Source organism: Nymphalis io, chromosome 12, assembly GCF_905147045.1.
Source record: "Nymphalis io chromosome 12, ilAglIoxx1.1, whole genome shotgun sequence".
Classification (NCBI taxonomy): Eukaryota; Metazoa; Arthropoda; class Insecta; order Lepidoptera; family Nymphalidae; genus Nymphalis; species Nymphalis io.
In genome coordinates, this window is record NC_065899.1 from 1,711,131 (window position 1) to 1,727,216 (window position 16,086).

Here is a 16,086-nt window from a genome sequence, read left to right on the forward strand (position 1 = left end):
TGAAATAGTTATCTATGTACAGTTTGATTTCGTTTTTGCTTACTTTAGCTTATTATTGCTTTTTAACTTACTTTTTTAACTTTAACTGAAATTATAAGCAGAGAAATAATTTGATAACTCAATGTAATTCTTTTTTTTATATTTATTTACCTTTTGTATAATCTGAAGCACTTGAGTTGATAATTATAACATGATAATTAAGATACATAAAATAATTAAACAATTAAAACAAAGTTACGCAAAATACAATACAGACTAAAAATTAAGACAATAAAATGTGTTACCAGATTTATATCATAAATTCGACTTAGCAACTTTAATAGTAACTTTAATAGTCGTAAATGGCTCTCCACTTGAAGTTGTGCAGGAATATATCTACCTGGGCTAAACTATACAACTTGGCCGGCACAACTTTGAGAAGGAGGCTAAAAGAAGAATACGTTTGGGCTGGGCGGCATTCGGGAGGTTACGTCATATTTTTGAATCGTTGATCCCACAGTCGCTTAAGACCAGGGTCTTCAATCAGTGCGTCCTACCTGTAATGACTTACGGTGCCGAAACGTTGACACTTACCGTGGGACTGGTCCACAAATTTAAAATCGTTCAGCGAGCAATGGAACGCGCGATGCTTGGGGGTTCTCTGGCAGATAGAATCGAAAATGAGGACATTCGCCAGAGAACTAAAGTCACCGACATCGCGCGTAGAATTAGCTCGCTGAAGTGGAAGTGGGCTGGTCATGTCTCCAGGCGCATTGATGGCCGATGGAGCCGACACGTGTTAGAGCGGAGACCACGCTTAAGCAAACGTAGTATAGGACGCCCTGTGACAAGATGGGCCGATAATTTAAAAAAGGTGGCAGGTTCGGGATGGATGCGGACTGCCCAAGATCGGGATGGTTGGCGTTCTATGGGGGAGGCTTTCGTCCAGCAGTGGACGGCAAAAGGCTGAAAAAAAAATATTAATATAATATTAGTATTTTTTGAACCTTCTCCTCAAAAAGAGGAGAGGAGGCCTTTAGCCCAGCAGTGAGACATATACAGGCTGTTACGGTACGGTAGTATTTTTTATTTATAGATACTTACAACATAGTGACTTAATCCTCCTACCCATCACAATAAAAATTGATATGTTTTTCATAACATTTATCTTTAAAATCGATTAAATTTACAACGATTTTACGACTTATACCTTAATATGTATAAAGGCCATTTTTTTTCTAATGTTCGGCCAAATAGGGGTGTCACAACCAAATTGCCCTATATATAACATATTTTATCAAATTGTCTAGCGCATTAACAATATATCAAGCGCCTCGATGTGCTGAAAGATTGAGGAAACTGTCGAACCCTACCTGCTTTTATCATTTTTATTGAGAAAAACATGTTGACTATGTTTTGTTGAATTAATGGGATATAAAATCTAAGTACTTACCGGTGTTTTTTATCAATATGTACAAGTATTTCTAAAAGATATGTGGACAATCAAATGGGTCACCAGAGCCCAATGGCACTGTAAGCAAACATTAGCGGTATAGGGGGAAGTTTTTCTGACCCTTGTACCGTACACTGGCTCATTCAACCTGGAATTACTAAGTTCTGTAATTCGATGGTAGAATAACTAATGAGCATTTGCTAGGTAGATGAAGTTACACAAAGCCTATCTACCTATCTACCAAGTTTATCAAAGTTATGTCATATCGTTCTAATTAGATTTTCATTGAAGAGATAGCGGTAACTTTTTAAGTTTTTGTTTAAGGCACTAAAAAGGTGTTCATTTTACAGTAAAAATGTCTTAACTATTTCAAATATTAAAAATAAATGTTTTCCATGAGTATCAAATGGCGTAAGTACACATAATTTTACCAGATTTTCTCCTTTTGATTAACAAAGCCGAGCTAATCCTCATGGAATAACACATACCGACAGATTTAACCGGCTAAACGCGAATGAGTTTCGGGATTACAAATTCATACTAGCCGGCTAAACTTCGATGCTTTTTAGCAGCAAACATTTATAATTGTATTTCACGCCCTCATCCCGGAGTCATCGGCCGTCGGTCGCGTGAAAAAAAAATGAATTTAATCTCCTCATGTGATGGGCGCCATCGACGCTTTCATTTTTTGCTTTTTTGCATATAAATACAACGTCTGCCGTCGAATTTTTATCGTGGAATATTAAATAAAAACTCGATACGCGTTGTCTGTGTATAAAAACATGTTCTCGATATGAAAACAAGTGGAAAAACTTATTCATAGAAACATAACTACGTATTTGCAATAAACGAATAATATATTTGGAAATAAATGTTAGACGAATGGAAGTATAGTAAACTATATAAAGTCTGGGCAAAAATTTCAATTTTTAATCTTATAATCTTTGTATAAACCGTGTACGTGCCTAAGTATACGAATCATATATGTGTGGGGTATCTGTTGGGCGGATGTTGCTCAGACAGGCAAATATTAAACTAAGCTTAAAGCTAGCAATGATTTATCACAAAACACGATTCCGGTAGCTGTCTCTTGTTTTATTTGATTTATTTCCTACCGCATTCCGCCTTTTACTGTGCCTGCATAATATAAGAGAAACAACACAGATACGCCATAAAAAACTGCTAATCAAACTGAAGCCTAAGTATCAACAGCATTTATCTAAAGATTTTATGTCATTCAACATATTTAATACGCTATGATGTTTGTATCAGCTTCGTTGATCACGTTATCCGTTATAAAATTCTTATCGGGTAGATGTTTTAAAAGGTATGCTATCCTTCTCCAATATCGAAGCTATCTTCATATTGGATAATATCAAAATCGATTTAGCTGTTTAGTCGAGAAATCATAAAAGATTGAGTTGCTTTAATCTTTTTATTATATGACTGCAAATTTTTCAACGAAAAAACATTTGTTCTTTATCTAATATCTAAATCGATAAAATAATATTTATTTAACTTAGAAAGTAACCGTAATCATTTATCCATACAATTAAGCGAGTGTTTAATTAAAGTAATATATTGATTAATATTAATTAATTAATTGTTCATGAATAAACACGAAATATTAACACCAAAAGTCTTACACAAATACATTAAATTACACGGTACTTGAAGCCGGCGTGTAATTCTAGATTAAAATTGAATTCCGACCGAATTACTATATTTATGAAGGCTATACTGCCTTTATATTAGTTTAATTCGAAGATCGAAAATGGTGATTATAATTTAGCTTTAAGCTGAGTTGGCTCAATGGATGAGCCATGATGATGATGATGAAAACGTTGATCATAACGGAATTCGGTTCGAATGGTCAACTGAATTTTTAATTTAGTGCTCCATGGTTTAGGAATGCGTCGTCTGAACGCATGTGTCTGATGAAGTTCCACGTGTATACCCACCAGCCCGCATTAGAGAAGCATGGTGAATAAGCTCTTAACCATCTCTTATTGATTTGACCCTTGTCCAGCTGTGGGATATTTAAATCTACTATTCTTTTCCGGCTGGTAAATCTTTACCCGTTAGTCATTAATGAACTTTCAAGCTTCGAACTGAACAGCAAGTCGAAATACTTGTAATATTTCTTATTAATAATCCTTATTTATCCGCGTTATTAATTAATGTGAACATGAAACATGTTCGTTCCACTTTCGCGCCTCGACCACCCAACCACAGTAATAAACGCAAGCGACTTTATGTAAGTCTATCTGAGCAGGTACTGTGGAAACACCAGTTCCAGAATATAGTATGAAATTGTTCTCTTCACGTTGATAATATTCTTCAATTTCAAGGCTTGTTGTTCACATTTTTTTCTATCGTTACAGAGCCTGGAAGAACGGGAAAAAAGGCATTCGAGTCATAAAGAACAGTTAGCAAGGGAACAGCGCTACCTGCGGCGGCGACTAGCACAGCTGAGGGCGAGTCGAGACGTGACGCGTTCACTCTCCGAGAGCGCGATGATGCACGCACACGCGACGAGAGCGGACTCCCTCTCATCCTTAGAATCCTCCTCCGGCGTGTCCACGGCCGAGCGGTCGCCCTCATCGGTCTCCGAGAGCGGTAAGTACATATATATAAGACTTATAATCAGAAATTAAATTATCCTACATACATTTTATAGATTGTAAGTATAACAATTTAGATAAAATGGTTGATCGCACAATGGGTAATTCACGTGATTGCTAATGACTTTTTTTAATACCAATCGCTAGAGGTTTTTAAGAATTTTCGCCCGCGGCTTCGCTTGCGTGTAACACGAGGTGTTAGGTCCCATATGTCCATTTCTGTACCTCTGATGCATGCAAAGTTTCTTGATAATCGTTTTAGTTAAGACGTTAAAGCATAACAGTCAAATAAACTCACTCTCTCATTTACAATATCATTAAGTAATCATTTCAATACTGAAAAATAATACTATTCTACTACGAGTATGAGAAAACAACTCGATAGTTATCTCTTGTATTCTTCATTATCTTAATGCGCATCATAAGTAAGAAATTGCCGTTATTCAAGAGCTATGAATGACATATAGTTAGGTTTTCCGAAGAGCGTACACAACGTGACCCCTAATGGGATTATTGAAAGGGAAGACTCGCTTGCTAATTGACAAACAAAGTCGTAATCACAATAAATATTCCATTTTTATCGCAGCCGATAGTTAGGGAGCTGGCGAGCAACATTTCTATATGATTACTTGATAGACATTATTAACGATAATTGTTCTAAAAGATTTTAAAAAATAGCAGGTCGATATTGAAATAGGTGTTCCATTTTTTTAAAAAAAAGCTCATGAATGCCATTACATATGGAATATAACGTTCAAACGTTCGCCGCGGCTTTCCACTACGGCACGGAAGCATGGTTCATTCGTGCATTCATTCAAGAGGTCTATAGCGGCGTCCAATACGTGTCACCTCGCCATGCGGGAACTACATTTTGTCTATGTTCATATCGTTCGTTGGAAGCTAAGATGGCCTAATGGTAAGAACGCGTGAATCTTAACCGATGATCGTGGGTTCAAACCCGGGCAAGCACCACTGAATTTTCATGTGCTTAATTTGTGTTTATAATTCATCTCGCGCTTAACGGTGAAGAAAACATCGTGAGGAAACCTGCATGTGTCTAATTTCATTGAAATTCTGCCACATGTGTATTCTACCAACCCGCATTGGAGCAGCGTGGTGGAATAAGCTCCAAACCTTCTCCTCAAAAGGGAGAGGAGGCCTTAGCCCAGCAGTGGGACATTAACAGGCTGTTACTGTCATATCGTTCAATTTGAACCAAAGGAAGGTTATCATCGGTCTGTAGCATTCACCGTTGACGGTGGCCCAAAATCCGCATCACAGAGTAACTTTTAGTGAATACATTACCACCTGGTGATTCACATCTGGGTCTCAATTGCACCATCGGTTTTTGAGGTAGTCGTTCAGTAGTTGTAAACTTAAATCTTACCAGCTGCTGCGAACTCTTCCGACTTGTCCTCAAAACAATTAGTCTTATCTGTGGCTTGTGAATAGTGAGCTCTGAACACGTGTTCCAATCCACGCTCGCACGAACTTTCTACAATTCATTTTGTAATTTATATCCTTATATGAAATGTTAAAGAGATGTTTGTGAATTGTTTGATTAAATTCATTTGTACTAGGTCACCAGGCCCTCATCCCTTAATTGTTACAACTTTATTTGTATATGAATATTAGATCTACCTCGAAGCTGGCATTGATTATTTAAACATACTTTAGTTTAAACCGTATTTATTATGTACCGGTTATACAACTCGTGTCCGTTTGAAGATGAAAGGGACTTCAATTTCGATCCAGGATCAAACGCTCTGACTAAATTGTCAGAGTACGTCCAGACATTATTTTAGCTGCCACTGACAAGCTAAGACATCAAAACAATGTAAACACGCAAATGCTACATAGGCTGATGACAATAATGTAATTCTCGTATCAACGAGGCGGGCCTCGCCATTGTCCTTATTGTTTAGGCCCTGGCATCCAGGGATAATGGATAGACTACAATTGTTCAAGTCCTTTGCGTTGGACACTTCTGTAAGCAAATTGGATAATAGTTTCAGGAGCTGGAATTGTAAGTGGTCTATCAGCGGGTCGTACGAAATTACCGCATTGCGTTTTAAAAAGATTTTTTTTTTTTCCATTTATATCAGGTACAGCACATCATGTAGAAAAAACAATTTGGGACAAAAAATGTTGTGCTCTTACAGCTTGTACCATTTTGTCATAGAGATATGTTTTTATTAATTTTTCTCACATGTTGTACTCATTTAAAACACCTACGCAATTTCAACAAAAAAGTCTTGAACTTCGCCAAAATATTTTTATGCGTATAAAATTGTGAATTACTTTGTTTTAAAAAATATGAATACAAAATATTTTACTAATTTTATTAGCAGGCATTTTTGATACAACGAATAGAAGCTCCGGCGTAACAAAAAATGGGTTAAAAAAATATGAACAGAACAAAACAAAACGCTTTTAATAAATGTGCCGAAAATGTCTCAGGTTTTATCTACCTCCCTCTTATAAATAATTTCAGAAACAAATGTAGTATTTTCTTCTCGCGAACGTATTTCCTTCGTTCCCTCGAGAGGTCCTCCCAGACACACGTCAACAACAAGTATTATTTGACGTTACATTCTGCAGCGGTGATTAAAGTGGTTTTTCCAGTTCAGCGGATGCTATTAACAACGTATGAAATATAATGAAACAGCTACAAAACCACCGTATGTTTAACATAGAAAATATATAAAATATAAAAATCCTTAGTATATGACTAAGATAATGTCTGTTATGCCCATATAATCAAGCACGTAATTGCGTCTTTAAAGCATTCCCAGGGTGGGTTAGCGTCACAAAGGCAACCGGCCATAAACTCGTTCGATTGTATACAGCAGTTCCTTGTGTGGGTATTTATATCTTCTACTTAAAATTATACGACCAAATTTTTAACTTTTATGCTGCAATATATCCCTGGAAACGAACCCTTAATCTGACGGGCGTTGAATAGACGCCATTGTTACAGAGCTCACAGCCGCCCTGACCCTACAGCCTATATTGTTACCATTTATTTATGCATTAACTTTCGCAATTTAACTGTCAGACGCACGGACAGCCCAAAACTTTAACATTTCTTTTATATCGTTGTTACATGGCTCTGTAAATACTCGTTTGGTTTAGTTCTATTAGGAAATAAATCCGCAGCTTTATTTATTATATTGCGAACTTTAGAACATTTTGACTATCCTCTGAAATGCGTGATTTTATATATCATACATTAAAATGCTACTTAAATTTCTGCAACATTTTTCTTATTAGATTTTTTAATGATTATTGTTTAAATGTAACAAGTTCTTAACGGACCTGGATTATACAACTTACTTACTTGCTGCAGCCAAAGTATAGGCGTGACGAGGTGTGAAAGCAAATATAAAAAAAAAATAAAAAAAAAATTGAAAACCAACTTGATTTGCCGGCACCAGAACAGTGTATATGTGCGTGCGCGCGTTTGAATGTATGTCAGCGGGTGTGTGCATGCGTATGTGTTAAGTAACTCGTGTGTGTGTGTTAAGTAACTTGTAAAATTAATATTATATTATTAATTAAATAATTTATATCGAAATTACAAAAAATGATTTGCTTTTTAATCTATTCTATCAAGATTTCGTTCTATTAATTTCATGTTTCTCTAGACAGACAAATAGCGGGAGAAACCTTTTTGCGTCAGTAACGATTCATATCAACATATGAATAAGAGTCGAAAAAGATTTCATTTTAGAATAAAAACAAATTAAGCGACTCGATATTCCATATTTAAATTTTTCCAATTTACTTCGCTGCATTATTACGTAGAATTGATTTTATATTAACAAGCGGTCGCGCCCAAGCTTTAGTTCTGAACAACCGACGTCTGAATTACATAATAAAACTGTACAATATCAGGACATAATAAGAAAGGTCAGGTTATTTGTATTTAACAAATAACCTGATATTTCTTATTTTGTCTGTATCTTTTTGTAAGTGTCATTTGAAAATGACAGAACGGATATTAATAAAATTTAGCAGATTAATAGATTATATGCCGCTCTAACATAAAGGCAACATTTCATCCGGGTATGTAAATGCGTTTTCATGCTAAAAACAAAAATAAACTTGCCTTAATTCCACGCGATGTCGCTTACAATAAAATTACAACCAGAACGGAACGTAATTCAATTCCATCGATCAACAAATAGATTATAGCGTAACTGCATTTCGGAATATTACCAAATTACGTGGTACAAACTATTAACCGCATTACCGACGCAAATGAAGCGCGGTAAACGCTTTAAAAACGTCATCAATCAAACGTTGCGTTGAATTATCGATAGTATGGCGCTCGAGATAAGGGTTAAATCAATATCGTGTAGCTCAACGCGATTTATAACACTGTTTTAAGCCCCTGACACACCTATGAACTTTTTGGTTTCGAAGCGTTTTTTAAAAATTGTAATTTGTACAAAACTAACGTTTTTTTTTGTAATTTAATTAATTATGCAACTTCAGTTGAAATTGAAATCAGATTCATCCAATAAAAATAAGATAAAAGTTTTTGCAGGCTTTATCACCCAGTACCCAAACAAAGCCGACAAGGCAAGACAAGGTTGCCAAGAATAAAAATAAAATATTAATATTTTGTTGGAATAAATAAATAAATTACTTAATTAATTGTCTAATTGTTAAAACATTGTCATTACATACCTATGTCAAATAATATAATATTATACTATATAATTACCGCCTTCACGAATTTCCGCTTAGCCTAAAGGGTTACTGGTAGAGAATGCCTTTAGGCATTAAGTCCGCCTTTTGTCATACTACTCAATGTGATGGGAAAAAAGTTTTTAAATAAATAAAAATATATATATACTAGTATCACATTTCTACCTTAAAAAAAATCTTTATTTTAATTATTGATTTAATGAAGTGGGATAATGATTTGCACTTCAACTTTGCACGTCACTGAGGTGTGCTCTCACCTTTACAGCGATTTAATTGAAGGTTAGACTGCGCTCCAACCCTTTTAATCGCATGAACGCTTGGCACGCTACTGCGTAAAGTATAATACTGATGCAACGATGGAAGGTAACATTTGCGCACATTCTATAGGAAAACAGCCATTTCGAAGGTAAATTCGATTGTGATATTTCAATTAATGATTTGTCTTGATAAGCTAGTTTGACTTTTATATTCTACTAGCTTCAGTCCGCGGGTTCGCCCGCGTGTGAAAGGGAGGGGTGAAGGGTCCTTCTGTAACCCTATATGTATGCAAAATTTAATGATTATCTGTTGAGTAGTTAAGACTTTTTATGTCTGACGGGAAAACGAATTACGTGAAAGCGTATCAAACAATAAATAAATAAACAAATTCACTTTCGCAATTATAATATTAACAAGACCTCACTACCAGTAGTACATGACATACTCTTATATATTGTTATATTATATTTTCTATATATATATATTCAAGGACCATTTTGTAGTCAACGTTTTTTAGTCGATTTGATTGAATCGTAAAATTAAACGGTTCTGACACAAATAGAAGTTTCACTTCTGTCACGTGTATGACGGTCTTTTATTATAAAGTTCAATAACACGTTCAGTTAAACGACGGCGTTAGTTGTTGATTTACGATGGCGTTTTCACACCTCAAGTTTATTAATTATCCCGACTGCCCGACTACGGTAGACGAGACGTTTATATACCTATACGTATCAATACATAATGTTTAACTAGGATTTTATGAAGTTTTTTGATTGTTTTTTAAATAACTCTATATTCAATACTAGCTGACCCGTGCCCACTTTGTTGGGTGGTAAACCTTTTTACTTGTGATTGGCCGAACATTAATAAAATTTTCTCGCGTATTTGATATTTTAAATTATCTCTTAAACTATGCAACCAAAAAACAAACTGTAAAAATTGAATTTATCTAAAGAAAATTTCCTCGGTTTTTAAATTTTAAAGTAATTTATTTTTAAATAGATTGACGTATATGAAAAAACTGTCTAATAGAAATATCACTCGATAGATTAGGACACGATCACGGTTCCATACTTGTGTCGTATTATCTCTTTAACCATTCGTCCAAATAAGTAAATTATTTTTTTAATATAAAAAAAAACTATCTGTGACTTAAATATAAAAGTTAGATCTAAACCTATCGCTGACTTTTTTGCAGGCATTATCAAGCTCTACAACATTTTTCTAGAACTCAATCATATATCTCTCATCGTTAAGGCAGCGTTCGCGAGAAACGTTTTCGATCGACCGTTTTTTCTCCGACTTACTCTGCAAATCCCACTACCAAGAAAAAGTCTTTTCATTTTTCGGGTTAATATATAGCCTATGACACTCACAAATGATGTGGCTTTCTATTGGTAAAATAATTTCAAAATCGGTTCAGTAGATCCAGGGATTACCCCCCTCCCCCACAACCTCACAAACTTTACCTCTTTATAATATTAGTAAAGATATAAGCGTTAAGTGAACGTTGTTTATTGGTGGTCAAAATTATACCAAAGGTTTGTAATAAAATAGGTATTGCTTGAGAAGAACCGGCAAAAAAAAGTCAGCGGAATATTTTTACATATTTAGCGGCTGGATGAGCAAATTTAGAGAGTCGTTTGGTTGTAAGTGGTCACGAATAACGGTAATGTGACGCTGTAAGAAATATATATCATTGTTTATACCATCAATGCACTACAAGTGTACGGGAACCTTAAACATTCAATTACTCTGGCTCTCATTCTTCGAACCGAAAAAATAATAATAACGGGTAATGGGCATATAATTCGTCTTGTTTTTTTTTTACGTCCATTACTTATGCGTAAATCTTTACCGAAGATTGATGAATCCGAATACATTTAAGCTTCGAGATAACAAACGCACATTTTAATTTTAAAAACTGAAACTTGTTCAACTTGCGTGTATCGATACGTGACAGAAGCGAAATATTTCTCGCGTGAGAAATGTGCATACAAAGAACATTCAATTCAAAAATATCGTATAACATGCACCGAGACACAATATATTTAATGTAAAAAATGAATTAAATTTTCCATTACACGAATGTGTCTTACGTAAAATATTACATAAGCATTGTCCTGTTAGAAAAAACTTGAATTCATTGCGTACGAGTTCGTGTTCGCTACTTTATGTACATATACTGATTTATATGTAACTCCTGTGAGTAAATATGAAAAGTGTCATTTTCCGAGATTAAACTGGTCTATGTACATAACCAAGGGCTTAAACAAAGTAATTATAAGGACGTATAATATAGGATAGGATCATAAAATTGTTATGTTTCTTTCGGCCATGAATACCTATCTATGGACTCTTGCGAATTCTGAAAATCCATTTTTAAACAAAGGTCTACTCGATTCCCTGCTATATATCGGTTGTTACACGAAACTATTTCGGTCTCACCCCTGCATCCCTTAATGGAGCTAATGGACGATACAGTAACATATTCTATAATCCATTTAACAATTTAGGGTGATATATATGGTAAATCGAAGCGGCCAAATGTATTTCTTCGACCAAAATAATTCCAACACAAATTACCAACGAACTGAAATTCGGTGTTCACGAAAAGCATAAAGATTACATTGTTTATAGATTACGCTGAGTTGCGGTGATAAGCCTTCCGTGTTCCGCTGTTATCAGGAGGTTGGGTGCGGTGGGGCGAGGGGGTAGACCGCTAATTACTGCAACTATCCAACTTTAATTAACGAGCCACGCGGCATCAAACTATTGTATTATACGGCCGTAATGATGTTTTTGATTGACTAAGTTTTATTAACTTTTAAAAATAGAGACGTAATTCGTACTATAAATTGTTAAAGAAAATAAAAGTTATTTTATAAAATGGATTATGGGATAAGATTATCTGATCACCGATTTAACTTGACGTAATATCTGACTGAGATTAACTGTTTTCTTTATATAATAGCTATTATATAATAATGACAACTAATTATAATACGTATTGTCTTATGAAGTTGTAAGGCTAAACTATGAAAGCCACTATATTACGCCTTTCCTTATTATTTAATTTTTTTATCTTATAGCTAGGTATGTTATTTGCAAATTATAGAAGTTTTGGATATTTTAATATCGTCTGTAAGCCCGCATAAATGCTTGGAATGAATTAAGGCCACTGTTCTCATAAATTGATTACACTAGAAAACTTCAAGTAACCCGACAATATAGAACTTTAGAGTTTTGAATAACATCTAAGTAATGTTGAGTTAGCATATTTTTCCTTGGTCAGATTATAAGATAATCAGCGAAAGTAAAAGGTCTAGCCAAAATCTTACATGTCATATATTAGGTCTTTAGTATTTAAAACGATGAGCGAGCAGTCTGCCACTTTGCATAATAACCATTTTTAGGCGCGAAATTCTGCTGACAACAGCGGCAGACGATGCATCGCCCCCTCCAAAGTTATAATAGAAAAATTTAAATATGTACATGAAAATTTAAGAGAGCGCAGTGTCGTAAAATAAACGACTCTTTTTTATGCAATACTCTTTTGTATACTATAGACTTGTAACATAGTTTGACATTGGTAGCAACATAAGCAGGAGTGATTGTAAATTTGAAATAATTTGTATCCCGTTGGCACAACTAAAAGCCTTATAATTGAATTGAATAATTAATAATTCCTACATTCATGACATAGATAGTTATGCCATTTGAATAAAAAAATCATTCATATTAATCTCACAAAGAGGTATGTTATGTTTGGTTTCTCTGCGCTCACGATTAGTGCAAAAATGACTTATCCGACTGATATGGAACTTCCACGTAACGACTGCTATAGTTTCAGAATTAAAAAGATAATTATGTCAACGAGAGTTGTCGATCTTACCGCTTTCCAGGCAATCGCTACCAAAACCATAACAGATGCACGATTTGTAGAAGAGATTTGTAGATTTCCAAAATATTTACAGAAAACTCAGAAAGAAGATATTATTTGTAATTTAAAGAGTAATAAACTAATTCATATATTCATAATATATAACTTATTTTTTAATATCGTTCAGTTTGTAGTATTTATTTTAATTTCATTTGTCTTGATTCTTATCAAGTCAGTATCAAGATTCTAACAATTTGTAATGTTATAAGGATTTTCACACCGAAACACAGGGGAGGAATAATACAAAAAAGCTAAAAGGAAATTGGCAAACGTATTCTGACTTTTTTCCTATTTTCACTATCGTTCGTTACCACGTAACGGTTACCAATAGAGAATCTAATTTGCCTCCCAATTTCAACGGAATTGAATTTCTTCACGCGTCAAATGTCTTATAAGATTTGAATTTTAGCGAAATTACCTTCTGCTTTTTTCGATTTCCTATCAATGTCAGTAATAACAATTACTTGATCTAACTTTTTCTATTGGGTTACCGAATCTTTTTGTCCGTAATTGCTTTTTAAATTATCTGCTGGAACAAAAACCTTCTGACGCATCTCATAATATCTTTAGGTTAATTAAAGAGTTATTACATAATCCAATCTCAATTAAATGCTCCTAATATCCCATCATATAATAGTAGTTAGATTTAGAAGTAAAATACCTTTTTTTCACTTACCTTAACCATTTAACCAAGTATAACAGCTATCTATACACAGACACTTAGGATAATCACCTAAAACCAAGAAATAACATTCTTAATTAATTAAAGTCTAATGACGTCATTCATGATGAACTACAATCATTACACCGTATACATTGAGAACAAATGAGCCATCAAATAAAAAATCGTAATGCCTCCTTATCTATTGAACCGTAATAAAAGCCAGGGAGGAATTTCGACGACAGCCTACTTACAATCAATAACTTTTCACTCAGACAGGCTATTGTTTTGCCAGACTAATAAATCTTAGAATCTGGCATTTGCCAAAAGTGTGCCAGGGACCAGGCGGTGCTGGCCTCGCATAAATCCACGAGATATAACAAAAAATTCTTACAATTCGAGATTGCGTTGGGATTGATGGAGGCTGTATATAAAAATAAAATACGTCTAATTGAAAATCTATTTAGCAATCAAATAAATAAGAGCTAAAATGAATAGATACCAAGTATATTATTTATCTAAGCACTTTTAATGAAACAATAAATAAACTCGAATTTGAAATTGTTAAGTAATAAAATAAAACTAAATACAAATAAGATACCACATTAAATACTAGCTATCAACATAAATTATTAGCCATACTAATAGCAGATAATAATTTCTCTCACACTCAGATAATTTGTAAGAGGAAAACAAATAAATAAGGGAGTTTTATGTGGAGATTAAGTGTAGGAAGGTGATACACAACAACAAAGGCCCAAAGACGTCAGTACGAGAGGGATTTATTACGCAATAATGTATACATCTACAAGTAAAATTATCAATTTAGCTGATAATATAAAAATTATAAAGTTAAATCTAATATATAAAAAAACGTGAATTATTAAGTAATAAGAGGATACTTAAATAATAAATCATTATTATTATAAAACATAAATATTTGTGAAATCAATCCCGTGACTTAAACGCGTGGAAGTTCTAAATTATCAGGGCGAGATTTATTAGACCTTTCCCAAGTCAGGTGGCGTCGCTTCCCGCTACCACCGTGTAAAAGTGAACCATAAATAATTCAAAGCCAGTCGTAAATATTTTACATCTCGTCTGGAAGGTAGACGCCAGTTGTTGAGGCGATTCAATTGCTGATGAAATTAATTTGAATAGAAAAATAATTGAATTCGTTATCGTAAAGCAAGCTGAATCAGTAATAGAAATAGACAATTGTGATGCGATTATTAATGAAATGCAAGTCTCGAAGGTCGTTGAAGACCAATTCAATTGTTAATCAATGATATTGTATAGAAATGTTTTCTTGATAGAATATTGTTCTCGGCATTGTTCCAAATTACTTATTAATATCTAATATTAGAATCTTACAGGTATTTTTTTTCCTAGAGTAATATCAATCAGTTTTCCGTAACAATGAATAAATAAATATCAGACGAGAAATTATTTTCTTATCTTTCTACTACAGTAACAGCCTGTTAATGTCCCACTGCTGGGCTAAGGCCTCCTCTCCCTTTTTGAGGAGAAGGTTTTAGAGCTTATTCCACCACGCTGCTCCAATGCGGGTTGGTAGAATACACATGTGACATAATTTCAATGAAATTAGACACATGTCTTCCTTCACCGTCAAGCACGAGATGAATTTTAATCACAAATTAAGCACATGAAAATTCAGTGGTGCTTACCCGGGTTTGAACCCACGATCATCGGTTAAGATTCACGCGTTCTAACCACTAGGCCATCTCGGCTTTTCTAGTATTGTATCCATATAGTCATATTTTTTAATTTGAACTACAATGCTATTCGGATAAATGAAATTAACTATAGAATAAGTTATTTGTTTTTTATTTAATAATTTATCACAAAATCTATCATTACTTAATTTTAATTTCATTTTTAACTTCAAAATCAAATCAAATTTTAATTCGGCTTTATCTCGTGCGTGTCAGTGAAAGAAAATATTTTATAGAAACCTGCATGCGTCGGATGCAAATGTGCCACATACTTATCAACAATGATATGAGAGCAGCGTGGTGGTATAAACCTCAAACCTTCTCATCATATGAAGCCTTAGCTCAACTGTAACATAATTACAAACTGTTACTTCAAATAAAGTCAGTAATTAAGTCTTCGTAAATCCGAAGTACTATCAAATAATTGTATGTTCCTAATAGGAGAAGATTTATTAATGACGCTATCAAATTTCACTTCGTCTACTTCGAAAACCCACGGCCTTGCCGATTCTATCAATTCTAAATGAGTTACATTTGCCTCGGTGATTAGAATCGCTTTAATTGTTAATGTAATATTAATTATTTAAGATTTATGAATAGACAATTTAAAGGCCGTTTTGCCACCCTTTAGATAATCAATTGTATTTATGGTAAACAAGAAATGTTGCATTTAAGATTCTTAACATAAAATAGAAATTAAAAATACATTTCGT

General features: G+C 34.0%; 1 protein-coding gene across 2 annotated transcripts in view; it reads left to right on the top strand.

The window, feature by feature from the left end:
- LOC126772253 (max dimerization protein 4-like) overlaps positions 1-16,086 on the top strand; it is a 282,429-nt gene that overhangs the window by 257,158 nt on the left and 9,185 nt on the right. For both annotated transcript variants that reach the window (XM_050492540.1, XM_050492541.1), the window contains exon 5: positions 3,817-4,051. In XM_050492540.1, coding sequence (XP_050348497.1) covers positions 3,817-4,051 — 235 coding nt within the window. The remainder of the gene's footprint in view (positions 1-3,816; positions 4,052-16,086) is intronic.